General features: G+C 40.1%; 1 protein-coding gene across 1 annotated transcript in view; it reads right to left on the bottom strand.

Annotated features, from left to right (window-relative positions):
* The window catches only part of ASZ1 (ankyrin repeat, SAM and basic leucine zipper domain containing 1), an 83256-nt gene that overhangs the window by 13541 nt on the left and 41748 nt on the right, over positions 1 to 27967 (bottom strand). The window contains exons 5-11 of the mRNA XM_054726106.1: positions 16456 to 16567; positions 15779 to 15913; positions 14452 to 14576; positions 13634 to 13709; positions 12052 to 12108; positions 10746 to 10855; positions 4010 to 4115 (exon numbers count right to left, since the gene is read on the bottom strand). Coding sequence (XP_054582081.1) covers positions 4010 to 4115; positions 10746 to 10855; positions 12052 to 12108; positions 13634 to 13709; positions 14452 to 14576; positions 15779 to 15913; positions 16456 to 16567 — 721 coding nt within the window. The remainder of the gene's footprint in view (positions 1 to 4009; positions 4116 to 10745; positions 10856 to 12051; positions 12109 to 13633; positions 13710 to 14451; positions 14577 to 15778; positions 15914 to 16455; positions 16568 to 27967) is intronic.

The following is a 27967-nucleotide window of genomic DNA, read 5'->3' as shown; positions in this document are numbered from 1 at the left end:
AAGAGTGAATTAAAAAAACTGTGACACATTTACACAATGGAATACTATTCAGCTGTAAAAAGAATAATTTCTTACCCTTTGAGACAGCATGGATGGACTGGAGATTATTATACTAAGTGAAATAAGCCAGTCAGAAAAAGACAAATATTACTTGACTAGAGGCTCGGTGAACGAAATTTGTGCATGGGGGGGGGGGGGGGGGGGGGCGGCAGGTGTGTGTCCCTCAGCCCAGCCTGAACCCTCTCCAATCTGGGACATCCCTTTTACAATCCAGGACTGCTGGCTCCCAACTGCTCGCCTGCCTGCCTGCCTGATTGCCCCAACTGCTTCTGCCTGCCAGCCTGATCGACACCTAACTGCTCCCCTGCTGGCCCGATTGCCCCTAACTGCCCTCCCCTGCCGGCCCGATTGCCCCTAACTGCCCTCCCCTGCCAGCCTGGTCCCCCCTAACTGCCCTCCCCTGCAGGCCTGATCACCCCCAACTGCCCTCCCCTGCTAGCCTGATTGCCCACAACTGCCCTCCCCTGCTGGCCATCTTGTGTGTTGGAGTGATGGTCAATTTGAATACTACCTCTTTATTATATAGGATTTCACTTATATGTGCAGTCTAATGAACAAAATAAACTGATGAACAAACTAGGTCCAGAGACATGGAATAGATAGTTCTCAGGGGACAGAGAGAGATTAACCAAAAAACTTATATGCATACTAGAGGCCCAGTGCACGAATTTGTGCCTGGGTGGGGTCCAGCCGGCCAGGCCCCAATTGAGGCAGATCGGGGCCGGGCCTGTCGGGAGGAGGAGACAGCAGTAGGTTGGCTGGCCAGCCCTGATCAGGACCCGTTCAGTGCTGGGCCGGCTGGGGGGAGGTGCCGAGAGCAATTGGCTGGTGGCCCCCATCCCCAGTTGGGGTGGAGGGGCCGATGGGGGTGGGGCTGGGTGTGGGGAGAGGCTGTGGGTGGTGAGTTGGCCGGCCCTGCCCCTGAATGGGGTGGGGGGGGGCAACTGGAGGTCAGCAGCCAGGGGAGGGGCTGTGGAGGTTGGCCAGCCAGCCCCATCCCTGAATGGGGTGGGGGGGGCAACTGGAGGTCAGCAGCCAGGGGAGGGGCTGTGGAGGTTGGCCAGCCAGCCCCATCCCTGATTGGTGTGGGGGACGGAGCTGGCTTGGGGAGGGGCCATGGGCTGATCAGGGTGGTGGGGGCCGATCAGGAGTGGGGCTGGCTGGGGGAAGGGGCTGCGGGATATTGCCCCACCCCCGCCATTAGGCCGGTTCGCTGGCCGCAGTGGTCGTCATAGCAACTGGTTGTTCTGTCGTTCTGGCATTCTGGTTGCGGGCTTTTTATATACATAGATAGATAGATATGCATAATGCAGGGACACAGACAATAATGCGATGAAGGTCTGTGTTGGGAGAGGACCCGGGTGGAGGGTAGCAAAGGGGAGAAAATGGAGCTCTGTAATACTCTCAACAATAAAAATAAATTTTAACCTTTTGCACTCAGATGTCAAGTGTGACTCGACACGGTTAGCATTAGAATAAAGGAATCGAGAAAAAAGCAAGCGAGTGCAAAGGGTTAAAAGATATAACTGTACCAAAAATAAAAAATATGAATAAAGTGACAATAAATCCTTATCTATTGAATCTAAAAATAAAAATAAATAAGCAGAACAGAAATGAACTCATAGAGAACATTTTAATGGTTTCCAGATGGAGGTGGTGTTGGGTGTTGGGAGTTGGGGCAAAAAGGTGAAAGGATTAAGTACAAATTGGTTGTTACAGAATAACCATGGTGATGTAAAGTACAGCTTAAGGAATCTATATATATAAAAAGCCAGTGTTCGTGATGACTGTGACGCCAAACGACCGGTCACCATGAGGTGCATTGAGCAGGGCAACGAGGGACTGGGGACTGGCGAGTGGGCTGAACGGCTGACCTCTTGGTCCCTGCCTCCGGCCCACAGGCTCCAATGGATCAGCGATGGTGAATGGGGGAATCGGGGTTGGTGGTGGGAGGACCGGGCTGGCTGTCAGGCCATTGGGATCACCAGCTCATCTCCGGCTGCTCAGGGGCTCAGGTGCCAGTGACCTCACCTCCATGTGTGTGCGTCGGGCCGGCTGCTAATGGAATGCACTGCCCGCTTGGGGCTGTTCACAACAGGGTGGGAAGGTCGCAGGTGAGCTCCGCACCTTCCATCAGCGCCTCAAGCCCCAGCGGCAGCAGTGGCATCAACAGTGCCCACGTGAGGGGCCCCAAGCGGGCAGCGTGTTCCATAAGCAGCCGGCCCAGCGCACGCGCATGGAGGTGAAGTCGCTGGCGCCTGCTTTCCTGCAGGCCTGAGCCCCCGAGCAGCCAGGGATGAGCTGGTGATCCCAACGGCCTGATAGTCCAGTGGCGGAGGCAGCATTCGGCCTGGGGACTGGCTAACGGGCAGAAGATGTCCCTGATCTCAGGAGGCTAGGCCCTAGGGACCCTGCACAATTCTGTGCGCTGGACCTCAGTATCATTAATAATAGTCTAGCAACTTTGAATGATGTCAGATGGGTCCAAGATTTATCGTGATGATCACTAAATTATGTAATGTCTAATCACTGGGGTGTACACCTGAAATAAATATAATAATACTAGAGGCCCAGTGCACAAAATTCATGCATGGGGGTGTGTGTCCCTCAGCCCAGCGTGCACCCTCTCCAATCTGGGACCCCTCGAGGGCAGTCGGACATCCCTCTCACAATCCAGGACTGCTGGCTCCCAACTGCTCACCTGCCTGCTTTTCTGATTGCCCCTAACTGCTTCTGCCTGCCAACCTATTCACCCCTGCCAGCCTGATTGATGCCTAACAGCTCCCCTGCCAGCCTGTTTGCCCCTAACTTCCCTCCCCTGCAGGCCTGGTCACCCCTAACTGCCCTCCCGTGCAGGCCTGGTCACCCCTAACTGCCCTCCCCTGCTGGCCTGATAGCCCACAACTGCCCTCCCTTGTAGGCCTGGTCCCTCCCAACTGCCTTCCCCTGCTGGCCATCTTGTGGTGGCCATCTTGTGTCCACATGGGGGCAGCCATCTTTGACCACATGAGGGCAGCCATCTTGTGTGTTGGAGTGATGATCAATTTGCATATTACTCTTTTATTAGATAGGATATGTCTTCTGTAATTAAAGAATAAAAAAGATTAAAAAAGTAAAACTTCCTTCGTTAAAACACCATATATATATGTATTTCAAATATATTTTTATCGATTTCAGAAAGTAAGGGAGAGGGAGAGAGAGAAACATCAATGATGACAGAAAATCACTGATCGGCTGCCTCCTGCATGCCCCATATTGGGGATTGAGCCCACAACCTGGGCATGTGCCCTGATAGGGAATTGAACCATGACCTCCTGGGTCATAGGCCAATGTTCAAGCACTAAGCCAAGCTGGTCAGGGTAAAACACCTTATATATTGATATGGTTGTTGTTTTTTAAAATATATTTTTATTGATTTTTTACAGAGAGGAAGGGAGAGGGATAGAGAGTTAGAAACATCGATCAGCTGCCTCCTGCACACCCCCTACTGGGGATGTACGCACAACCAAGGTACATGCCCTTGAGCAGAATCGAACCTGGGACCCTTTACTCCACAGGCCAATGCTCTATCCACTGAGCCAAACCAGTTAGGGCTTGATATGGTTTTTAATAACACTCAACAATGTTTTGTTTCAACTTCCACTTGGGTCTCCTGTCACTTTATATTTTAAATTTGTTCTAAATTCCCTTTAGAACAAATAGTAAGTACAATAAACAGATCAGTTTAATTTTTAGTCTTGACTTTTCTTGAGGACTAGCACACAAAAGTTTTTCAATTAATAAGTATGTAAAGGAGTAATAGTAAACACATTTACTTATTGAGATCTTATATGATTTTTTAGAATAAAAATACAATTTTAACATATCAATGCTATTACTAATTATCATAGACTTATCTGAAATGTTCTTCAGCATTCATACTTTTCTTCACTTAACTTTTGTAGAATACCTTGTGAGAATTTACAGGCAACTCAGTAATGATATTCTGTACAGCTGTTATTAAATGGCCACATTGTTTGTTTAATTTCAGAAGAAAGTTGAGGAACTCATCACCACTAAAAAGAGGAAACAAACAGGAATCACACATGTAAGCCATTTACTTCATTCTATTGTGCTACTCAGTGTCTAGTCATATTTGCTATATTCTCTAAAATGTATTCATAGAATAGCTAATATGTATCAGAAACTGAAAAAGACATTGAATATACGAAGTAAACCAAATCTCTAATCTTGAAGATCTCCAAGTTCAGAATGAGAGGCAAGTATCTATATATATACTAGCGTTCCCGTTGCAGGAAAAATCCTGCAATAGGGTTTCCTGCTGCACTCTACCCCGCCCTGCCTGCTCTCCTCCCTTGTCCCCCGCCCTGTCTTCTCCGCCAGCCCCCTGCTTTTCTCCCTTCTCCGCCAGCCCGCCCGCTCTTCTTCCTTCTCCCCTGGCCCTGCCTCTGCTCCTCCCTTCTCCCCAGGCCCCGCCTCCACTCCTCCCTTCTCCCCTGCCCCGCCTTCTCCACCAGCCTGCCTGCTTTTCTCCCTTCTCCCCAGGCCCCGCCTCTGCTCCTCCCTTCTCCTCCCCCCAGCTTGCTTGCTTCTCTGCAGCTTTGCTCCCTTCTGCAGCTCTTGGCTTCTTTCTACGCTGTCTTGGTATGCAAATTAGCCGCCATCTTTGTTGGAGTAATTTGCATACTCGTCCTGATTGGTGGGCGTGGCTTGGCTGGTGGGCGTGGCTTGGGCGTAGCGAAGGTGCGGTCAATTTGCATATTTGTCTATTATTAGGTAGGATAAGAGCCTAAGCGACCGGCAGACTGGCCAGTAGCTATGATGTGCACTGCCCAGCAGGGGTTAAGACACTCAACACAGGAGCTGCCGAGCTGCGGTCACTTGGCAGCGGTGGTTCTCAGGTGATGCACCCAGCACCAGAGAGGAGAGAGCCCGATTCCGGGGGGTGTCACCCGAGAACCTCCCTCTCAAAATCTGGGGCCCCTCAGGGGATGTCAGAGAGCCGGTTTTAGCCTGATCCCGCAGGCCAGACCAAGCGATCCCACCAGTGCATGAATTCATGCACTGGGCCTCTAGTTCAATTATAACATCATTATTCACAGAGTTAAATGAAGGAGTGTTAGAGGACCGATTTTGAGTACTATCTAAAGGCACTGCACTAGTTATTTTACATTTATTATTTGTTTAATTCCTCATAACAACTCCTTTAAGGTAGATGTTGTTAACCTAAGTTTATAGAGGAGGCATCTAAAACACAGAAATAATGAACTTAGTATAATGGGAATAGGGAATTAGTAGTGCTTCATAGAGATGGTAACTTGAATTGAGTGTGGAGCAGTAGAATAGGTTTGTAAGGAAGGAAGAGAAAGTAATAAAGGTAAGGAAGAGAAGGAATTATGGATGGAGAGAATAGCAGGTGCATAAGTATGAGAGTAAGAGGTCACCAAGATATAACTAAAGCACAATTATGGGAAAGTAGTAAGGAAAGAGGATAGACCTAACCATTTATTTAAGGAACTTTTGTGACATGCTAAGGAACTGAATTTTATCTTCTTTATAAGGTACGAGTTATTAAAGGAATTTAAATAGAAAAGTAGAAAATCAGATTTTTGTATAAGAAAGCTTATTTGAGAAGTGGTGTAGTTTAAAGGAACATGAAAGTTCAAGTAGAGAAGAGTAAGTAGGATACTAATGGACACATCCACATATGACAGCAATTTTCAATTGGTGTGCCATAAGAAAATTTAAAACATGTAATACCTGACTATTTAGTCAGGGGCACTGACCTCTTTTCCCCTACAATGTTAAGTAAAAAAAAAAATGACAACAGCCAACACAACAGCCATCTATGTGAATGAGTCAAAATTAATTCAAATATAATAACTGATACTATTTTCTTTCAAATATTTTCTTATAGTACACATTTTCTTCCAGTATTTTTCTTATGCATATATATAACTAGAACTATACTTCACACTCCATTTTATATTGTGCTTTTTATACTTATTCTGAGTATTTTCCCATGACATTAAATCTCAAAATAATATTAATGACACAATAAAATAATTATATTGATGCAATGTAATTCAACAATTCCCCTGTTAAATATGTAGATTCCTGATTTTAGAAAGCTTATAAGTAACAGATGTGAATAATATATTTTTACATAAAATTTTGTATGTATACAGATTTTTCCTTTTGGAGAAGAAAGAGTTTTCTTAATGAAAATATTTTTGAGATGCCTTTGATAAATTTAAGTAGATGTCAGATAGCTCAGAGAAAAGGTCTAGACAGAAATTGTTGAAAATGTCAAGACATGAATGAAAACAACTACTGCTGTTCAAAATATCTCAAAGTAGTAATATAATAGTTATTAATATTTATAAAATACATTCTATAAATCTGCAAACATACTAAGGCTAAGTGTAGAATAAATAAGTGTACTGTGCATGTGTTATTGTAGGAGATACTATTTTAGAAAATTTACAACACAGAAGAAAGTATCTTAAATAAATCAGTAGCTAAATTGTTAAAATCACATTATCAGAAGATTATAATCAATCAGTTCAACTTTTCTTGCTGTTAGTTTTCTTATGACTTAATGACTAATTTCTTCTTTAAAGAATGACTTTGAATAAATGGGAAGTAAAACCTTTTCCTTAACAGCATATAAACAGAGTCTGTGATTTAATAACAAGGTCAAATTCCTAAAATATATGTCTTCCAGTTTTGTTTTGTTTTTAAATTCAGCAGTTTTAATAAGTAAACCATTCAGTATTCTGCACATTCTTTAAGTGTATTAAATCCACAAAATAAATTTGTACAGGCAATTCTGCCATCACACAAATAAGTTATATTAAAACATTTAATTTGCAAGTTAGCATGTAAAACTTAGAATATTCCTTCATAAAAGCAATAAATTAAATAAGTAAAGAAAATGAACAAAGTAATTCAAGGTTTGCTGATTTTAATTCCTCACAACTGAAATCCTTTACAATGTGTTTAAATGCTATTTTGAAGTAATTATGAGGCATTATTTTGAAAACGTAAATTATTGTTATAAAGAGGTATATTAAGAGGAAGGAAAATAATTTAACATTGTAATTAAGTTTTCTAAAAAAAACCTGGATCATTTATATTTTTCCTGAAAAACCTCTAAATTTTAAAATAATGTGGAAATCTATTATTCATGTGTTCAGTGTTTATCATAGTTGCATTATTAGTTTTAGGCAGACTAACTAGTGATAATACTACTGAATTTGTAAGTATTATATTTTACTAGAGGCCCAGTGCACGAAATTTGTGCACGGGGGTAGGGGGTTTGTGCCCCTCAGCCCAGCCTGCACCCTCTCCAATCTGGGAACCCTTGAGGGATGTCCAACTGCCCATTTAGGCGCAATCCTAGTGGCATCAGGCCTAAATGGGCAGTCGGACATCCCTCTCACAATACAGGACTGCTGGCTCCCAACCACTCGCCTGCCTGCCTGCCTGCCTGCTTGCCTGATTGCCCCTAATTGCTTCTGCCTGCCAGCCTCATCACCCCCTAACCACTCCCCTGCCAGCCTGATCGACGCCTAACTGCTCCCCTGCCTGCCTAGTCACCCCTAACTGCCCTCCTCTGCAGGCCTGGTTGCCCCTAACTGTCCTCCCCTGCAGGCCTGGTCCCCCACAACTGCCCTTCCCTGCCGGCCCAGTCACCCCTAACTGCACTCCCTTGCCAGCCTGGTTGCCCCCAACTGCCCTCCCCTGCAGGCCTGGGTCCCTCCCAAGTGTCCTCCCCTGCAGGCCTGATCACCCCCAACTGCCCTCCCCTACAGGCCTGGTCCCTCCTAACTGCCCTACCCTGCTGGCCTGATCGCCCACAACTGCCCTCCTCTGCAGACCTGGTCACCCCTAACTGCCCTCTCCTGCAGGCCATCTTGTGGTGGCCATCTTGTGTCCACATGGGGGCAGCCATCTTTGACCACATGGGGGCGGCCATCTTGTTTGTTGGAGTGACAGTCAATTTGCATATTACTCTTTTATTAGATAGGATAGGATATAACTTGAGTGAATCCCAAGGAAATTAGGCTGATTGAAAAAAGCCAATTGAAAAAGGATACGTCCTGCATGGTTCCATTTATATAATACTCATGAAATAACATTATTATAAAAATAGATAACAAATTATTGGGTGGCTAGGGATTAGGGAAGAAGGGAGGGAGAGGTATAGTTATAAAGGGGTACTATGAGGGAGTCTTGTGGTAATGGTATGTGAGGTGTATTGATTATGAAAGTAGGTGCATGAAGCTATTTTCTATCTTCTATAATAATAAAAGCACAATATGCTAATTAGACCAGACGTCCTTCCGGACGACCTTCCAGACGAAGCTGGGGCTGCAAGGGAAGCCCGGGTCCCGAGTGCCTGCCGGTGGCCTGAGGGAAGCCTGGGTCCTGGATGCCAGAGGGAAGCCGGGGGAAGGAAGGCCTACTCTTGCACAAATTTCCTGCATCAGGCCTCTAGTTATATAGTAAGATTGCACAGAGCTATATACATAGATACAAATGAGTACTTGTGTAACTGGTGAAATATGAATGAGCTATGTGGACTATAACAATATCAGTTTTCTGGTTCTGATATTTTGATATTTTAATATCTTGTTAAGCAAGATATTAACATTGGGTGAGACTGGATGAAGAGTACATAGGGGCTCCTATAATTGTTTCAAATAAAAGTTAAAAGCTTTTACTACTCCATAATCCTATCTAATAAAAGAGTAATATGCAAATTGACCATCACTCCAACACAGAAGATGGCTGCCCCCATGTGGACATAAGATGGCCACCACAAGATGGCCAGCAGGGGAGGGCAGTTGGGAGGGATCAGGCCTGAAAGGGAGGGCAGTTGTGGGCGATCAGGCCAGCAGGGGAGGGCAGTTAGGGGTGACCAGGCCAGCAGAGTAGGAAAGTTGGGGCCTGCAGGGAAGGGAAGTTGGGGGGACCAGGCCTGCAGGGGAGGGCAATTGGGGAGGACCAGGCCTGTAGAGGAGGGCATTTAGGGGTGACCAGGCTGGCAGGGGAGCAGTTAGGCATCAATCAGGCTGGCAGGAGAGTGCTTAGGGGGTGATCAGTCTGGCAGGCAGAAGCGGTTAGGAGCAATCAGGAAGGCAGGCAGGAAAGCAGTTGGGAGCCAGCAGTCCTGGATTGTGAGAGGGATATTTGGCTGCCCGTGGTAGGATCGGGCCTAAATGGGCAGTTGGACATCCCTCGAGGGGTCCCAGAATGGAGAGAGTGCAGGCTGGGCTGAGGGTCACCCCCACCCCATGCATGAATTTCGTGCACTGGGCCTCTAGTACATTAATAAAATCAAATATTATTTTCAAAATAGATTTTGGATTACTAATGTTAACAATCAGTGCGTGACAAATTTATAATACTGAAAATGAACTTTATCTTACCTTATAATAGACAAATATGCAAATTGACCGCACCTTCGCTACGCCCAAGCCACGCCCACCAACCAAGCCACGCCCACCAGGAAACCGTTGCAGGGAAGCTGGGGTGCGGCAGAGCCCAAGGCCGGGAAAGCCGCCCGAGGCTTTCCCGGCCTTGGGCGCCAGCGGGGTGCCTACTCCGATGGCAGGAGCGAGCCTACCTGGGGGGTCGGCTCGCTCCTGCGATCGGGTCACAGGGATGCTGGGGTGCAGCGGAGCCCAAGGCCACCGCCCAGGGCCAAGCCGGGACCCTGAAAGAAGGTAGAAGGCGGTGGCCACAGCCAAGGCCTGGGTCCCTGGTGCCGGCAGAAAACTGGTGCAGGCAGCCAGGTGAATGAAGGTCTATTGCACGAATCTTCGTGCAAACGGGCTACTAGTATATTAATAACGATTTCTTACAGAATAAAGCTGAAGATAGAGCTGAGCTACATAAGAAACACTTTCTTGTTGCCCTAAATCAGTGGTTCTCAACCTTTCTAATGCCGCGACCCTTTAATACAGTTCTTCATGTTGTGGTGACCCCCAACCATAAAATTATTTTTGCTGCTACTTCGTAACTGTAATTTTGCTACTGTTAATGAATCGTAATATAAATATCTATGTTTTCTGATGGTCTTAGGCGACCCTGCTAGTGGTTCTCAACCTGTGGGTCACGACCCACAGGTTGAAAACTGCTGCTATAGAGCCTAAGACCATTGGAAAACACAGATATTTACATTACGATTCATTAACAGTAGCAAAATTACAGTTATGAAGTAGTAACGAAAATAATTTTATGGTTGGGGGTCACCACAACATGAGGAACTGTATTAAGGGTCGCGGCATTAGAAAGGTTGAGAACCACTGCCCTAAGTGAAAATATCATTTCCTTGTATTTTCAATTTGACACTTAAAATAATTTAAAGAGAGTAAGAGCTATATTATGAAAAGCATGAGATCTCTTATATAGTTCAATTAACAAAATGCAATAAAAAATAAAAAATGTTTTTATGTGAGTTAACAAGAAGATACATTGTTTTGCATCTTGGTAAAATAACTTCAAAATCGACTTTATAAAGTATCTCCCATTTTAGAACACAGTATTACAAAATGAACTATCTGGGGAAATGATGCCATCAAGTAAAATGACTGAAACATTATCAAAATTAAAGTGAAAAAAAAAGAACAGTTGGTTCTAAACAATATTAATGTAAACCAATAAGTTAATTTTACCTGATTTCCAACTTTGCTATTTCAGGTAATTCTCCAAATTTTATCTCTTCTACTTCTAGTTCTTTAAGAGCAGCCAGAATTTTCTGTTGATCTCTACTGGTAATTCCATTCTAAATACATATAATTTCAAGGTGCAATAAGATAGTCACACATGAATAATATTCAAAATTACTATAGAATTTTTCTACTTGATTAATTCATATCTTGAAAAAAGATACATATTGAAAAAATAACACTGGAAAAATATTACTTGCTTGTAACTGTGACTAAGAAGCTTACATCATTAAAATACTTAGATATGTAGTAACTTTAGTGAATTTTTTACAATACATAACAGTTGTGATGGATTCTAAAAATAAATGACTAGATTTTAACATATAGTCTAAAAAACCACAGTAATACAATTTTTTCCTTCAAAATATTATTTGAAATATCTGTGATTACATGAGAACTGTCTTCTTTATGTTTGTATTCTACCCTTAGTATTAACTAAATTTTCTTTCCTGGATTGAGCTAATTAGTATGTTTATTTTGATATTCAGTGATACTAAAGATTTCAAGTTCCCAGTGTGTTTATGCCAATGTGTTCCAATATTTCAGAAATATCATTACTTTTTAAGTGTCCTATTTATTAAAGTAACTCTTGCCCTAACCGATTTGGCTCAGTGGATAGAGCCTTCGGACTGAAAGGTCCCAGGTTCCATTCCGGTCAAGGGCATGTACGTTGGTTGCGGGCACATCCCCAGTGGGGGGTGTGTAGGAGGCAGCTGATTGATGTTTCTCTCTCATTGATGTTTCTAGCTCTCTATCCTTCTCCCTTCCTCTCTGTAAAAAAAAAAATCAGTAAAATATTTTTTTAAAATTTTAAAGTAACTCTTATATTTCCCACAGTATTTTCAAATTGTTGCTTAATAATATCAGTTGATGAAATAACAGGTCTTGACCATTGTGAGAATCCAGCAAAAGGCAGTATTTGGATGACACATGTTCACACTCACACAAAAAACACCTCTTATTTCTAAGTAACCTGTTTTAAAATTTTAATTTATATTTAGAAATGAAGGCGTTTTAATTGAAATGTCATAATCAAAATAAAAAAACAACTCTTAAGATTTTAAATGTTCTTAAAACAACTTATCGCCATAACAGAAGATTTTGGTTATCTATAATCATATATAATCAAAAACTTAGCAAAATATCACTCATGGTCTATAGCCTAGGATCTTTAAAATAGAAAATAAAAGGTTCCATCTACAATTTTAGAAATATGAAAGATTATGTCTGCGGTTTTTGAAATTGATACTACCTTTGTAAACTCATCTTTCCTCATGGTCAAAAGATGTCTTAAAGTTATATCCCTTTCCTGTAGAAAAGGAAAAAGAATGCCACCTTTCAATATAAATAAAACAGTAGAAGAGGAAGTAGCCACATGTACATAAGTTAGTTACATACTACCTTCCTAAACAACTTTCAACTTTCTAGAGGTGATAGGATTATGCAGGTACAGAATTATATCACCAGGTATATAGTAATGAATGTCATAATATCTATAATTACCTTAAAAATATACATAGCTAGTTTTCCAGATTCAAAAACAATTTATATTTACTCTATAAAATCGATAGAAATTATGTTTTATGAATATTTAAAATTTCTATTTGTATCACATTAAACCATCAATAACATTTAGTTTTACTCAATATATCTCAAGAAGTTTCAGGATTGTACAAGGAAGTCTAATTCTGAACTACCCAACAGAATGTACATATTTTGAAGGACAGCCTATCATAAATAGTGCTTTAATCCTTCAGTATCAGTTAATCTCTCTCTCTCTCTATAAGCCTAACTGACCCAGTAGCTATGATGTGCACTGACCACCAGGGGGCAGACGCTCAGTGCAGGAGCAAATACCACATGGAAACATGGAACAGACTGATGAATCTCAGAGGAGGGCGGAAAGAGATTAACCAAAGATCTTATATGCATACTAGAGGCCCAGTGGGGTCCCTTGGCCTGGCCTGCACCCTCTCACAATCTGGGACCCCTTGGGGGATGTTGGAGAGCTGGTTTCGGCCCAATCCCTGCAGGCCAGGCTGAGGGACCTGACTGGTGCATGAATCTGTGCACTGGGTCTCTAGTTTGAAAATAAAAGAGGAATTAATATACACTCAGAAAAGCATAGAAAAACATCAAGTCAGGGTGCACCGGTGGGGTCCCTTGGCCTGGCCTGCGAGGATTGGGCCGAAACCGGCTCTCTGACATCCCCAAGGGGTCCCAGATTGCGAGAGGGTGCAGGCCAGGCTGAGGGACCCCACCAGTGCATGAATCCGTGCACCGGGCCTCTAGTTGTCTTATAATTATCATCTATTCAAACCCCATAATTCATGCCTAAAGGACCTATAACAGTGGATGGCATATGAATTTAATCTTTATGACAACCCTACATTAGGTATTATCATTGGCATGAAAAAAAGATATTTAAGTAACATATTTCAGTTAATAATCATTAAAGCAAGAATCTGATCCCAGGTTTGTTTGGTTTAAAATAATGCTTCTTCTAATATTCTATGCAGTAAGATTAGCAACTAAAAAAAACAAACTAAGGACTTAGATGTACAAGCAAGATTTCTGTGAAGTTTTAGGCAGTAAAAGCTGTTTAATCCAGCCAGAAAATTTACATAAATTTCTAGAATAATAAATTTTTAAAATGCTTATAAGTACAAATTTTTGAAACTCGTTTAAGTACCAATTTTCAAAATGCTTACAAGTACAAATTACAGAGAAAAGTGCATTTGGGACTTTTTCATATGCATGTTTATGGATATTTAATGTCATGTTAACCAACAAATATACATAAGTAATTTATTGTAGCTTATACAATGTCTTACCTTTAATAAATCTGTCATATGTTCAAGTCCAAGACCATGTAAAAATACTTCCAGGTCTCCAAATGCTGTATATGAACTATATATATTTATAGCAGTGTCAATTTCAGAAAAATACTATAAATGCCCAAACAACAAATAAGTATTTATAATGCAGAGAAAGAATGAGTGAAAATAAATATATGTAAAATATATTTGTATATTTACACAACAGATCTATGTTATATCAGGAATAAGATAGGTTTCTTGAGTAAAGATATAAGTAAACATGTGATAGTAAACGGTGATAGTAAAATGTAGATAATCTTTCCTAAGAATGAAAATAACTGCTGATATATATATATTCCTTGTGAGATCTTGTACATGAAAAACTCTAACTGCAGGAAGTAAGAATTTAATAATAATTTTAAATGTGGATAAATAGATAACAATTTTGTGGCCTATACTGAACAATGGTGTTCAGAAAAAAAAAATTATGTATTTTTAATTTAGCTTATAAAATCAGAAACCTGCTAAAAACTTAGTGTTCAAAAAAACTGAGCACTAACAAAAACATAATCTTAGAACCTTTTAGGAATAAATTTTATTGTGGATATTTTATATAAAGTCAAAAAATTATCCTCATTACTGTCAATATACACATATAAAACTTTTCTAAAATTCTGGAGAATAAAGCACTTAGAAACCAGACATTTCTAAGTGATATTAAAAAATGCTTATAAGTTTAAGATATCATATATCACATTTACTAGAAGTAATAAAACCATGCACAATTTTTACTGAATTATAGGTATTGTGTTGAACAATAAAAAGGTTTTTACCTAAATATGCTATCTTTTTCTTTATCAGAATCCGTTGTCAATAGTTTACAAATAGTCTCTTCTTTAGTTAGCTGTTGAAGCTTTCCTTTCAATGGATTTAAAGTCAAAGAAAGAAAGCTGAAGATCTGAAAAAAGTTGAGCCATTCAAATATAGTTAACAATATTATATACTATTACTTACACTTAAAAGAAACTAAACGTGATTATTTTATATCTAGAAAGAATTTTTCTCCAAGGTGAGAGACTGAACTTTCACAACTTACTATCCTAAGAATAATTTTTTTAAAAATTAAGCAAATATTTCCTTGATTAAAATAATAACCATACCCTAGCTGGTTTGGCTCAATGGATAGAGTGTCGGCCTGCAGACAGAAGGATCCCAGGTTCGATTCTGCGCAAGGGCACATGCCTGGGTTGCGGGCTTGGTTCAAAGTGCAGGAGGTAGCCAGTCAAGGGTTCCCTCTCAACATTGATGTTTCTACCTCTCTCTTCCTCTCCCTTCCTCTCTGAGATCAATAAAAATATATTTAAAAAATAAATAAACTAAAATAATCAGAAAAAAACTACATCTAATTAAAAATAGTAAAAACAAAAGAATATAGTCATTAATATTTTCCATACAATATAAAACAAAATGAAAAATTCCATTTTGTTAAGTAACTCAGATTGAGTACTAAGGTAGTACTTTAAATACATGGTTAAGTAGGAAGAATGTAATAAGGATGGCTAAATGTATACACATCCCAACTCCATATGGGAAATTCCTTAGATTTAAAATCTAACTTTTTAGTAATTCAAGGTTATGCTTCATAATTAACCAAAATACAAAATTAAATCTCACTTTAAGAAACAATTTAAAACTCAAAATAATCTTTCATGTTCATATTTTTCTTTGATGTTCTTTAATATTCTATTTCAGTGTCACATATCCTAGATCAGTGGTTGGCAAACTGTGGCTTGTGAGCCACACGCGGCTCTTTGGCCCCTTGAGTGTGGCTCTTCCACAAAATACCACGGCCTGGGCGAGTCTATTTTGAAGAAGTGGCGTTAGAAGAAGTTTAAGTTTAAAAAACTTGGCTCTCAAAAGAAATTTCAATCGTTGTACTGTTGATATTTGGCTCTGTTGACTAATGAGTTTGCCGACCACTGCCCTAGATTTAATAATGCAATAAACTAATTAAAAGTCCTCAAATTTTCAAAGCTTAGAAGAAAAACTACAAATTTCTTCTTGAAGTTTCACAGAGCTTTAATTTTCAGCATTTACTCTAGAATACAAATGACAACATAACATGCCATAGAAAATTTAGTTTAATATATAAAAGAATACCTCTAGATGTTTATTTCTTTTTGCAATCTCGCTTGGTGTATTGCCATGTTTGGTTTGTAGCATTTTATTTGCTCCAAGTTCAAGCAACTTCAAAACTACATTTTTGTGACCCTGACGTGCTGCCCATGTTAAAGCCTGGACAAGTGGGAGGCGGGGAGGAAAACATTGTTTAAAAAGAGGGACTGTATATGAGAGGGAAAGAACAACAAATAAAATAAAAAAGTAAACAATAAAAAAGTAAACATAGTTAATTAATGAAGTGATGCAATCTCTTCATTTCACAATTTAATGTAAACATATTTCCAAAGTTGTAATTGCAAAGCAAACTTCCAGTACTCAGTGATTTTATAAGAGAAATGTTTTACACACTCAAGTGATGTTATATAATAAAATGGTTTATCTGCCAATTACTGAACTGTGTTGTGTAAAAAAAGAATTCTAAGTGTATTCTGGAGCCCAGGTTTTGTGTGTTACAGCTTCTTTGTCAATGGTGAGGGCCAAGAGAGACAGAAAATTCCTTTTTTTATATTTCAGCTGTTGCTTTTCTTCATCAAAACACAATTATATCCTAGCCCTTCTGTAACTTTTATTTCAAAAGTATTTGTGGCCTAATACTAATAATTATAAGATATCAATGTCTTAGAAATAAAAAGGGACATTGTACAATGGATTCTCACAGTATAACCATTTTCATCCTGGGTATTAACTTCTGCTCCATGAGCAACAAGGAGAGCAACAACCTGAGGGTGACCATCTCGTGCAGCATACATGATTGGAGTCATAAGTCTCCTAAGGAGGAGGAAGAAAAGAAACGTTTGTGTTAATGCTTCCATTAATAGTTACTCAAGTTCAGGAATAACAGTACCATCAGTATTGCTTTGAAGGCAAAAAGAGAAATAAGAGCTTTTAATAAATCATATTATTTAAAATCCAATCTCATAGCAAATAAAAAAATGAACACTTAAAAGTATAACATGCTTACACAGCACCCTCTAGTGAAGAAACACGTTTTAAGAAAAAAATCACAAAATAAACCACACTTTCTAATTTGCGGTTTCATTAATTTACATATTCATATAGAAAAATATCAGAGTAGCCGCACTGTGCTTATGCTGAGAATATAGTAACGAGTAACACAAAAAAGGTCTCTGTCCTCAGAGGAATGCTCAAACTGAATGCTTATTGTATTTTATACAGCAGTTTGCTGAAATAAAAATGTAAATTTAAAACTTCCTCTGTTTCATAAAGTATTCTATTACAATTCTACTTCAGTTTACGACTGAAAGAATTTTACCCTGACTTGGAGGCTTACTCTAATCAAGAAAGAGATAATCTAATACTTCAGCCAAATTCTCTGAGACTATTTTCGAGGAGAGCATAGTGCTTTCGCTCTAGTGTATCATTTTCCAAAATTACAGATTGAATGCCTCTACCTCTAGAAGTTAGTCATCCTCTGGACCTATTACAAAGGACACCAAATAGGTTCTATCAGTTCTACTTGGGCTAAACTTATTTTGTGGTCTGTTTTAAAGCAGGTCTGGAATTCTGGGCCTAATCTTCCGGAGTCACCTCAAATATCTAATTTATATACAAAGAAGTTCACAAAAGAACAACAAATTTCTGAATTCTCTATTTTGATCTCATTAAAGAAATTCATCTTGGTTACATTGTATACACTACCTTTAAACAGAATATTTCGTTATTAGGTTTATTAACATAAGGTACAACCTAACTCTAATCACTGCACTCCAATGTCTTTAGCACAAAAAGATTTACATATTTATCTGTTTCTTCTATTTCCTAGTACATTACAACTTTAATGTTTTATTAGAAACTATATGTAGTTGTCAAACATTGTCTCTTTTACCTTGAATATCTCCTATACAGTGCTTTCATTAGACAGACAATTTTTACACGATGAAGAGTGAATTTCCTGGATAACTTAAGCAAAGAGAAAATATATACAAAAGAAAAAATTCATTTGAGTCAACTAATCATTCAAAATGTTCAATAAGTATAAATCAGATCTCTTGAGGCCTCTCCTCCATCTCACTTCCCCCACAATAGCTGAAATCTGCTCCTTCCAATCTTTCCTATTTCACAAAGCTACCATTAACCACAGGCCTAAGACTAAGCATTATTTGTGGCTATTCTTCATCACTCCATAAGTCATCAGTAGGTGCTATTGGATTCACCTCATAATATATTATGAATCTAACCACTTCTCACATCTTGTTAGCTATTATAAGCAGTCCAAGCTATCATTATCTTTTTCTGATCCATATTACTGCGTAAGTCTCAGAACTGTTTTCCATGATTCCTCTTTTGGCCACTTCCAGTTTATTCTTTATGAAAACACCAAATTATTCTCCTTTCAGGGACTGTGCAAGTGCTGTTCCCTCTACCTTTCTATAAATATTCATATTGTCCATTTATTTCTCTTTAATCAGATTCTTATTAAGAGGAAAAGATCAATAAAATTGAAAAACTTACAGCCAAACTGATCATGATAAAAAAGATGACACAGATCACCAATGTCAGGAATAAGAGAAGTGATATCAGTACAGAGTCTCCAGATTTTAAAGTATAAGGGAATATTTATGCCAATAAATTTAAAATCTTATTTATTTATTTATTTATTTATTTATTTATTTATTTATTTATTTTTAATTGAATTGTTCGTATATTTGTATTCTATTGCTACATAACAAATGACCACAAACTTGGTGATTTAAAACACCCATTTACTAATTCAGAATTCTGTAGGTCAAACTTTCAAGCATGGCACATGACTGGGTTTGTGCTCAGGGTATCTCAAAACAGTTATCATATTGGCCAACCCCTAGGAAAGAATTTCGTTACATGCTCATTCAGGATGTTAGCAAATTTTAGTTCCTTATGGTTGTGGGACTGAGGTCACCATATTCTTTTATTTTTTAAAATCTTCATTGTTGAAAATATTACATATGTCCCCTTTTTTTGTATATTTGATCATGAAACACAGTATAAATTTCATAAACTCACTCCACAATACGGCAAAATTTGTAAACTAACTAAAGTAAGCTGGCTGAAGTATAATCTCAAAGAGGTGATACTCTTTGGCAGAGTATCCAAATAAGGTGACATGAAAGTGTAAGTGTCCCATTTGATTGAACCTTATTACTAAAAATTATAACCAACATTTTCTGAAATTGTACTGAAAACTTAAGTTCTTCCAAATATAAGTTTCTCTTAAGAATCTCAGAAAGGAGCAGGGATATAGTTTTGTTTGTAAATTCTCATGGATATAAATGGCTACTTACAGATGCTTATTCCCTCTTAGATAAGAAAACTACTAGATGTAGTTTGCTTACTAAAAAGCTTCAGAACACTACTAAAATGTTATAACGCTTATATTGGTTTCAATGGAATAGCAAACTCTCAGTAATAGGATCTAGATTACATAAAAGATATATTACTCATGCCAAAACCGGTTTGGCTCAGTGGATAGAGCGTTGGCCTGTGGACTCAAGGGTCCCAGGTTCGATTCCGGTCAAGGGCATGTACCTTGGTTGTGGGCACATCCTCCGTAGGGGGAGTGCAAGAGGCAGCTGATCGATGTCTCTAACTCTCTATCCCTCTCTCTTCCTCTCTGTAAAAAAATCAATAAAATATATTTTTTAAAAAGATATATTACTCAGCTTCTAAACTGTTTTTTCCTTTTTTATTGAATTCATTGGGGTGACACTGGTTAACAAAATTATAAAGGTTTCAGGTGCACAATTCTACAACACATCATCTGTACACTATTATTACTCACCACTCCAAGTCAAGTCTCTGTCCATTACCCCTTATCCCTCCAATATCCTCAACCTCCCCTCTGCACTCCTACCCTGCATTTACCACTGTGGTCTATGTCCATGATGATGGTTTCCTTTGCTGTGCAAAGCTTTTTAGTTTGATAGAGTCCCATTTGTTTATTTTTCTTTTGTTTCCTTGCCAAGGGAGATATATCAGAAAATATATTGCTATTAGTAATGTCCAAGATTTTACAGTCTATGTTTTCTTTTAAGATTTTCATAGTTTTGAGTCTGATATTTAAGTCTTTAATTCATTTTTAGTTTATTCTTATGTATGGTGTAAGAAGGTGGACTAATTATTTTTTTTACATATCTGCTCAATTTTCCTAGCACCATTTATTGAATAGACTATTTTTACCCCCTATTTTATGTTTTTGCCTTCTTTGTCAAATATTATCTACTAGAGGCCCAGTGCATGAAATTCGTGCATGGGGGGGGTCCCTCAGCCTGTCCTGCACCCTCTCCAATCCGGGACCCCTCAGGGGATGTCGATTGCTGGTTTAGGCCCCATCCCTGCAGTTGGACATCCCTCTAGCAATCCAGGACCGCTGGCTCCTAACTGCTTGCTTGCCTGCCTGCCTGCCTGCCTGATCACCCCTAACCCCTCTGCCTGCCTGCCTGATTAGAACTAACCCCTCTGTCTGCCTGCCTAATCATCCCTAACTGCCTCTGCCTGCCTGCCTGATAGCCCCTAACCCCTCTGCCTGCCTGCCTGATGGCCCCTAACTGCCTCTGCCTGCCTGCCTGATCACCCCTAACTGCCTCTGCCTGCCTGCCTGATCACCCCTAACTGCCTCTGCCTTGGCCCCACCACCATGGCTTTATCCGGCATCAGGAAGATGTCCGGTTGACCTGATCTAATTAGCATATTAGTATAGATACTAATAAACGGGTAATATGCTAATTAGACCAGGTGACCAGACATCTTCTGGACGTCCGACTTCCTTCTGGACAAAGCCACGGTGGTGGGGGCTGACGCAGAGGCAGTTAGAGGCAATCAGGCCGGCAGGGAGGGCAGTTAGGGGCCATCAGGCTGGCAGGGGAGGGCAGTTGGGGGCCATCAGGACAGTACAGTTGGGGGCCATCAGGCTGGCCAGGGAGCGGTTAGGTCGCGATCAGGCGGCAGGTAGGCAAGTGGTTAGGAGCCAGCGGTCTCAGATTGCAAGAGGGATGTCCGACTGCTGGTTTCCCCTGAGGGGTCCCAGATTGGAGAGGGTGCAAGGCAGGTTGAAGAGACCACCCCCTGTGCACGAATTTCGTGCACCAGGCCTCTAGTTTGACTCTAAAAGCTTGGGTTTATTTCTAGGATCTCTCTCTTCTGTTCCATTGATCTATATGTCTGTTTTTATGCCAGTACTATGCTATTTTGATTAATATGGCTTTGTAGCATACTTTGATATCAGAGAGCACTACTCCTCCAAATTTAATTTTTTTTCTCAATATTGTTATTATTCAGGGTCTTTTGTGGTTCCATATAAATTATGGAGATATTTGTTTTAGTTCTGTGAAATATGCCATTGGTATATTTTTTAAAATCCTCACCCAAGAGAGAGGGAAGGAGGAGGGAGGAAGAGGAAGAGAGGGGAGAAAAGAGAGAAACACTGTGTGAGAAACATCGGTTGCCTCCCATAAGTGCCCCAAAGGAGGTTTGAAACCCCACAACCTTGGTATGTGCCCTGACCTAGAATCAAACTGGCTTCCTTTAGGTGTGCAAGATGATGCTCAACCAATAGAGCCACTCTGGCTAGGACATCATTGGTATCTTGATAATAATGGTGTAGAATCTATAGATTGCTTCAAGTAGCATGGACATTTTAATTATATTAATTCTTCTAATCCATGAACATGATATATGCTTTCATTTCTTTGAATCTTCTTCAATTTCTTTCTTTAGTGTCTTATACTTTTCTGAGTTCATGTTCCTTACATTCTTGGTTAAATTTATTCCTAGGCATCTTATTCTTTTTGAAGAAACTGGAAATGGAACTATTTTCTTAGTTTCCATTTCTGATAGTTCATTATTGGTATATAAAAATGCCACCAATTTCTGGATATTTTTGTATCCTTCTACTCTTTTGAATTATTAAATCTAGTGAATTTTTTGGTGGACTTTAAGATTTTCTATGTAAAATATCATGTCATCTGTGAATAATGACAGGTTTATTTCCCCCTTTCCAATCTAGATGCCTTTTATTTCTTTTTGTCTGATCACTGTAGTTAGAACTTCTGGTACTATGTTGAATAAGAGTGGTGAAAGTGGATTTCCCTGTCTTGTTCCTGATCTTAAAGAAATGCTTTTAGTTCTTCCCCATTGAGTATGATGTTGGTTGTGTGTTTGCCATATATAGCCTTTAATGTGCTAAAGGAAGCCAGTTTGATTCTATGTTCCCTCTATTCCCTCTTTCCTGAGTTTTTATTACAAACGGGTGCCGGACTTTATCAAATGTTTTTTCTGTGTCTATTGATATGATCCTTTGTTTTTTATCCTTCATTTTGTTTATGTGGTATATCATGTTTATTAAACTGTGGGTATTGTAACAACCTTGCATCACCAGAATAAATCTCACTTGATTATGGTGTATGATAGTTTTAATGTAATGCTGGGTCTGATTTGCTAATATTTTGTTGAGGATTTTATCATCTATGATCATCAGGGATATTGGCCTGTAATTCTGTTTCTTTGTAGTATCTTTATCTGGTTTTGGAGTTAGGATAATGCTGGCCTTATGAGTTTCAAAGTCTCCCTTCCTCTTGTATTTTCTGGAACAGTTTGAAAAGGATAAGTGTTATTTCTTCTTTGAAATTTTGTAATATTCACTGGTAAAGCCATCAGTCCAGAACCTTTTTTTTTGGGGGGGGGGGTTATTACTGCTTCAATTTCAGTAGCTATAATCTGTCTATTCAGATTCTATGATGATTCTTCCTGATTCCGTTTTGGAAGATTATATATTTCTAGGAATTTATCCATTTTGCCCAGATTGTCCAATTTGTTGCCAAATATGTGTTCATAATATTTTCTTACAATCTTTTATATTTCTGTGGTGTCAGTTGTTACTTCTTCTTTTTCATGTCTGATTTTATTTATTTGGGTCCTCTTTTTTTTTATTAGACAGGTTAAAGGTTTATCAATCTTGTCTTTTTTTAAAGTATATTTTTATTGATTTCAAAGAGGAAGGGAGAGAGATAGAAACATCAATAAAAGAATCATTGACTGGCTAGCTCCTGCACCCTCCCCCATCATGTATCAAGCCCGCAACCCAAGCATGTGTCAGGGCTGGGAATTGATCCATGACCTCCCAATTCATAGATCAATGCTCAACCACTGAGCCACACCAGCTGGGCCTTGTTTATCTTTTCAAAAAACCAGTTCTTTGTTTCATTAATCTTTTATATTGATTTTTTTTTACTCCTTCCTTTTTGCTGCTTTCCTTTATTTCTGCTTTGATCTTTACTATTTCCTTCCTTCTGCTTACTTTAGGCTTGGTTTATTGTTGTTTTTTTATCAACTTCCTTTACATGTAAAACTGGATTGAGATTTTTCTTGTTTCTTGAGCTAAGCTTGTAATGCTATGAATTTACCTGCTAGGACTGCTTTCACTGTGTCCCATATTTTTGGGTTGATGTATTCTCATTTCCATCTCTTTTCAATGTATCTTTTGATTTCTTACTTGTGCAAACTGTTAACCCATTCATTGTTTAATAACATGTTATCTAGTCTCCAGGTGTTTGTGTGTTTTTCAGTTTTTTTTCTTGTAATTGATTTCTAGTTTCATATGATTATGGTCAGAGAAGATGCTTGATATGACTTCAATCTTCTTAAATTTACTCAGAATTGTTTTGTGTAGTAACATGTGGTCTATCTTACAAAATGTTCCATGTGCAGTTATAATGAATGTATATTCTGCTGCTTTTGGGTGAAATGGTCTGAAAATATCAATTAATCCATCTAATATAGTGTGTCATTTAAGGCAATTTCATTGCTGATTTTCTGTCTGGAAGATCTATCCATTGAGGGCAATAGGGTGTTAATATCCCCTACTATGACAGTACTACTGTCAATCTCTCCCTTTATGACCATCAAAATCTGCTTTACATATTTAGGTGCTCTTATGTTGGGTACATAAATGTTTACAAAGGTTATATCCTCTTGTTGGATATATCATTATATAGTGTCCTTCTTTGTGTCTTACTATATCCTTGGGTTTAAATTCTATTTTGTCAGATAGAAGTATTGCTACTCCAGCTCTTTTTCATTTTTATGTAGTATCTTTTTCCATCCCTTTACTTTTAGCCTGTATCATTCATTTTTATGTGAGTTTCTTATAGATAGGATATATATGGGTCATGTTTTCTTATATTTTAGCTACCCTACATCTTTCGCTTCAAGCATTCAAGCCACTTACTTTTAAAATGATTATTGATAAGTACATATTTATTGCCATTTTATTCTTTTAGCTATATTCCTCTGGTGGTGGTTCTTCTTCTCCTTCTTCTTAAAGCAAGCTCTAACATTTCTTGTAATGCGGTTGGTAGGAACAAAATCCTTTAGCATTTTCTTGCCTAGGAAGCTTTTATTTCTCCTTTAATTTTAAACTAGAGGCCTGGTGCACGAATTCGTGCATGGGTGGGGTCCCTCGGGGTGGCCTGTAGGGATCGGGCCCCAGCTTGCGCCCCCATGCTCACAGCCCCAGCTCATGACCCCACCCTCGCAGGCCCACCTGGCACCCCACCTTGGCCTGGCGCTGCCCCCTCACCTGCTCCACCATCCCGCCTGTGGGGCGATTAATTGGGGCCACCGGGTCCCCCACCCAGCTCCCTCAGTGCCTCGGAGCTGAGCAGAGGCCCACCCCCTGCTGCCGCTGGTAATCGTCTTCAGGATGATCGGCAGGGCGATCAGGCCTCCACTTGCACCTGCCTTGGCCTGGTGCTGCCCTCTCACCTGCTCCACCATCCCACCATGGTCCTGCTCTTGTCGGGGCCATTCGGGGCTGGCAGCACCTCCATTGCCGCCCGCTGCCAGCACTGCATCGCCAACACCCATCATGCTCTGTGCTGCCCCCAGGTGGTCAGTGCACATCACAGCGAGCAGTCAAACTCATGAGGGAACAATGTGCATGATAGGCTTTTATTATATAGGATGATAGACTTGCTGAGATAGTCTTCATTGTAGGTCCTTGCTTTCATTACTTTCAATATTTCATCCCAATCTCTTCTGGCCTCAAATGTTGCTGCTGAGGTATCAGCTGATAGTCTTATGGGAGCTCCCTTAAGACAGATAACTGTCTCTCTCTTGTGGCTTTTAACCCTACCAGACCGCTGTACCGATTTTTCGGTAATTTCCGAATCTCTGGTGACTCCTAATTTTCGGTACTTTGCCTAGACCTATTTTCTACAATGTCTCCAAGTTCCATCTTATTCTAACCACTTGTTTGCATGTAACTAACATTCTTCTATATCATGTTGATTTCTTCTCTTTAATGCTCAGGAGCCCAGGTATAGGGGACAGGTTAGGTTCAGGGCCTCAGGTCTGGTAGGTTTAAGATTCTCTCTTTGTCTTTAACCTTTGCTATTTTAGTTATAATGTGTCCTGATATGGTCCTCTTTAGGTCTATCCTGTTTGGGACTCTGTGCTTCCTGTACTCGTGTGTCTTTTCTTTTCATCGGGTTAGGGAAGTTTTCTGTCATTATTTTTCTTTAAATAGATTCTTGACCCCTTGCTCTCTCTCTCTCTCTCTCTCTCTCTCTGTCTCTCTCTCTCTCTCTCTCTGTCTCTCTCTCTCTCTCTCTCTCTCTCTTCCTTCTGGTACCCCTACCATGGATGTTGTTACACTTCATGTTGTCCCAAAAGTCCCTCATTTAATAAAATATTTTTATTGATTTTTAGAGAGAGAAGGGAGAGGGAGAGAAAGAAATATTGATATGGGAGCAAAATATTGATCAGCTGCATCCCACATGCCTCCTACCAGAGACAGAGCCCAAGTGCCATGACCTGAAATTGAACCAGCAACTTTTTGGTGCATGACTTGATGCCCAACCTACTGAGCCACACCGGCCAGGGCATAGCCTCATTTTCTAAGAATTCTTTTTAGTTTTTGCTGCTCTGATTGGTTGGTTTTTTTTCTAACTTGTCTTCCAAACTGGATCCTCTATTTTATGCAACCTATTGTTGCCTCCATTACTTTTAGCTCTTTTTCTGGAGATTTCTCCTGTTCTTTCATTTGAGGCCTTTTTCTTTGTCTCCCCATTTTGGCTGCATCTTTATGTTTGTTTCTATGTATCAGATAGATCTTCTAGGACTACTCATCTTCATTGGGTGGCCTTATGCAGTAGGTGTTCTGTGGGGTCCAGCAGTGCAGTTTCCTTGATCACCTGAGCTGGATGCTCCAGGAATGGTCCTTGTGTGGGTTATGTGGGCCCTCCTCTTGTAATTGAGTTTTGATTGCTATTGGCCCATTTGTGTGTGGGATGGACTCTCAGGCTGGCTGACTGTAGAGGCTCAACTATGACGATGTGTACAAGCTGCTGTGCAGGTGTTGACCACACAAAGTGGAATTTGCCTCAGCAGGGTATGGTGCCTGCCAATATTTCCTTCTGGATACACTTCTTGTGAAGCTTATTGGAAACTTCTTTGACATTGTTTGAAGCTGGCCATTGGGTGTGTTGGCTCTGGGCCTCTTGGGAGGGTATGTAGCAATGTTAAGATGTTATTTGTGACTGGCCCTTGGCAACCTGTCTGGAGCAACAAGCTGGGCCTGGGTACACATGGGAAGGACCAAGCTATGCACCAAGGCCAGCTTTTACTAGCACCAAGCCCAGAGGCCTTTCATCAAAAGTCCCAAGGCAGCCAGTGTTAGGCTCAGTCTCCTGGTTGTACTCCTCAGCAGGGTGTAGGCTTAACAGGGTGGGGTGAGAGGGAGTCCAGATGGTAAGACTATTGCTTTCTCCCAGGCTCATGCAACACAAGGGGAGAGCTCCACTCAAGAAATATGATGCCTGCGGTATGGGAGAATGACTCAGTATAGAGATGCTGGCAGCTGTCTCCTTCAGCTTCCTCCCCAGAGCATAATGCCCAATCTCACCTCACATGATTCTAGTCCACTCTGCCCTCCCTCTACTGGAGCCCTGGGTGACTGGCTGTGAATGAAATTTTGTGTGTTATCCCATTAAGAGGGTGCCTGTGTCTCTAGTGCACTACTGTCTCTCTCTCTGGTGAACAGAAACTCGGCTGCTGGTCACAGCCAGATGTTATGTGGGTACCTTTTTTAGGCTCTGATGCTCTGGGCTGAGGAACCTGGCTTGGGATTTACACCCCACACTTCTCAGAGTGAATCTCAGCTGACCCCGTAAGTGTAAGGCCAGCCCTTTTCTTGTCTCCACCCTTCCTATCAGTCTTGATGTTGCTTCTCTAAATCCTTGGTTATAAGACTTCTCTTCAGCTAGTCTTCAGCAAAGTTATTCTGGATTTTTGTTCTGTAATTTAATTGGTCCTGGGAAGAGGTGAGTGTAGCATCCACCTACTCGGCCACTATCTTGGATCTCCTAATCAGTGGTCGGCAAACTGCGGCTCATGAGCCACATGTGGCTCTTTGGCCCCTTGAGTGTGGCTCTTCCACAAAATACCACGGCCTGGGCGAGTCTATTTTGAAGAAGTGGCGTTAGAAGAAGTTTAAGTTTAAAAAATTTGACTCTCAAAAGAAATTTCAATCGTTGTACTGTTGATATTTAGCTCTGTTGACTAATGAGTTTGCCGACCACTATCCTAAGTAGTTATTAAATTTACTGATAACATCAATAATGTTGCATGACAGTTTTGAAAGAGAGAATAATTCTCCCAGTGGTTTTGCATCTATAGAGACTTGTAACTTCTGTAATTGTCTGCCTGTTGTGGATTAATAAATCTAAATAAACTCTTCATTGTTACAAATGCTTCTCTATTTATGACAATGTTACGAACTCTCCAGGGAAGTGATAAAACTTTATAATAACTGATCTACTCAAGTGACATGGTAATTTGTGATACTGATAAATTTACTTCCAATATTAATTTGCATCTTATTTATTTCCTGATATTTAATGTAAAGAATTCTCTTCTTCCATGCACTTTTCTTTGCCTGCTACTTCTAATACATGATTGCTTTGACCAAGGTCAGTTATGTGGACTCCTTTTATTTTTCTAGAACTTAAAACTATGTATTTCAGAGGCTTCTGTCCTCAATACCTTTCCCTTTGTTCACTACATAAACAACACACCTGAAGGCTGTTACCTACTCTCATGACTTTATTCTCAACATACAATTGACTGCTAAATCTATTATCTTTAGCCCAGGCTTTGTTCCTGAGCTACAGATCT

The sequence above is a fragment of the Eptesicus fuscus genome, chromosome 14 (assembly GCF_027574615.1).
Source record: "Eptesicus fuscus isolate TK198812 chromosome 14, DD_ASM_mEF_20220401, whole genome shotgun sequence".
Classification (NCBI taxonomy): Eukaryota; Metazoa; Chordata; class Mammalia; order Chiroptera; family Vespertilionidae; genus Eptesicus; species Eptesicus fuscus.
The sequence above is the reverse complement of the archived record's forward strand: the minus strand, read 5'-3'. Positions and strand labels throughout refer to the sequence as shown.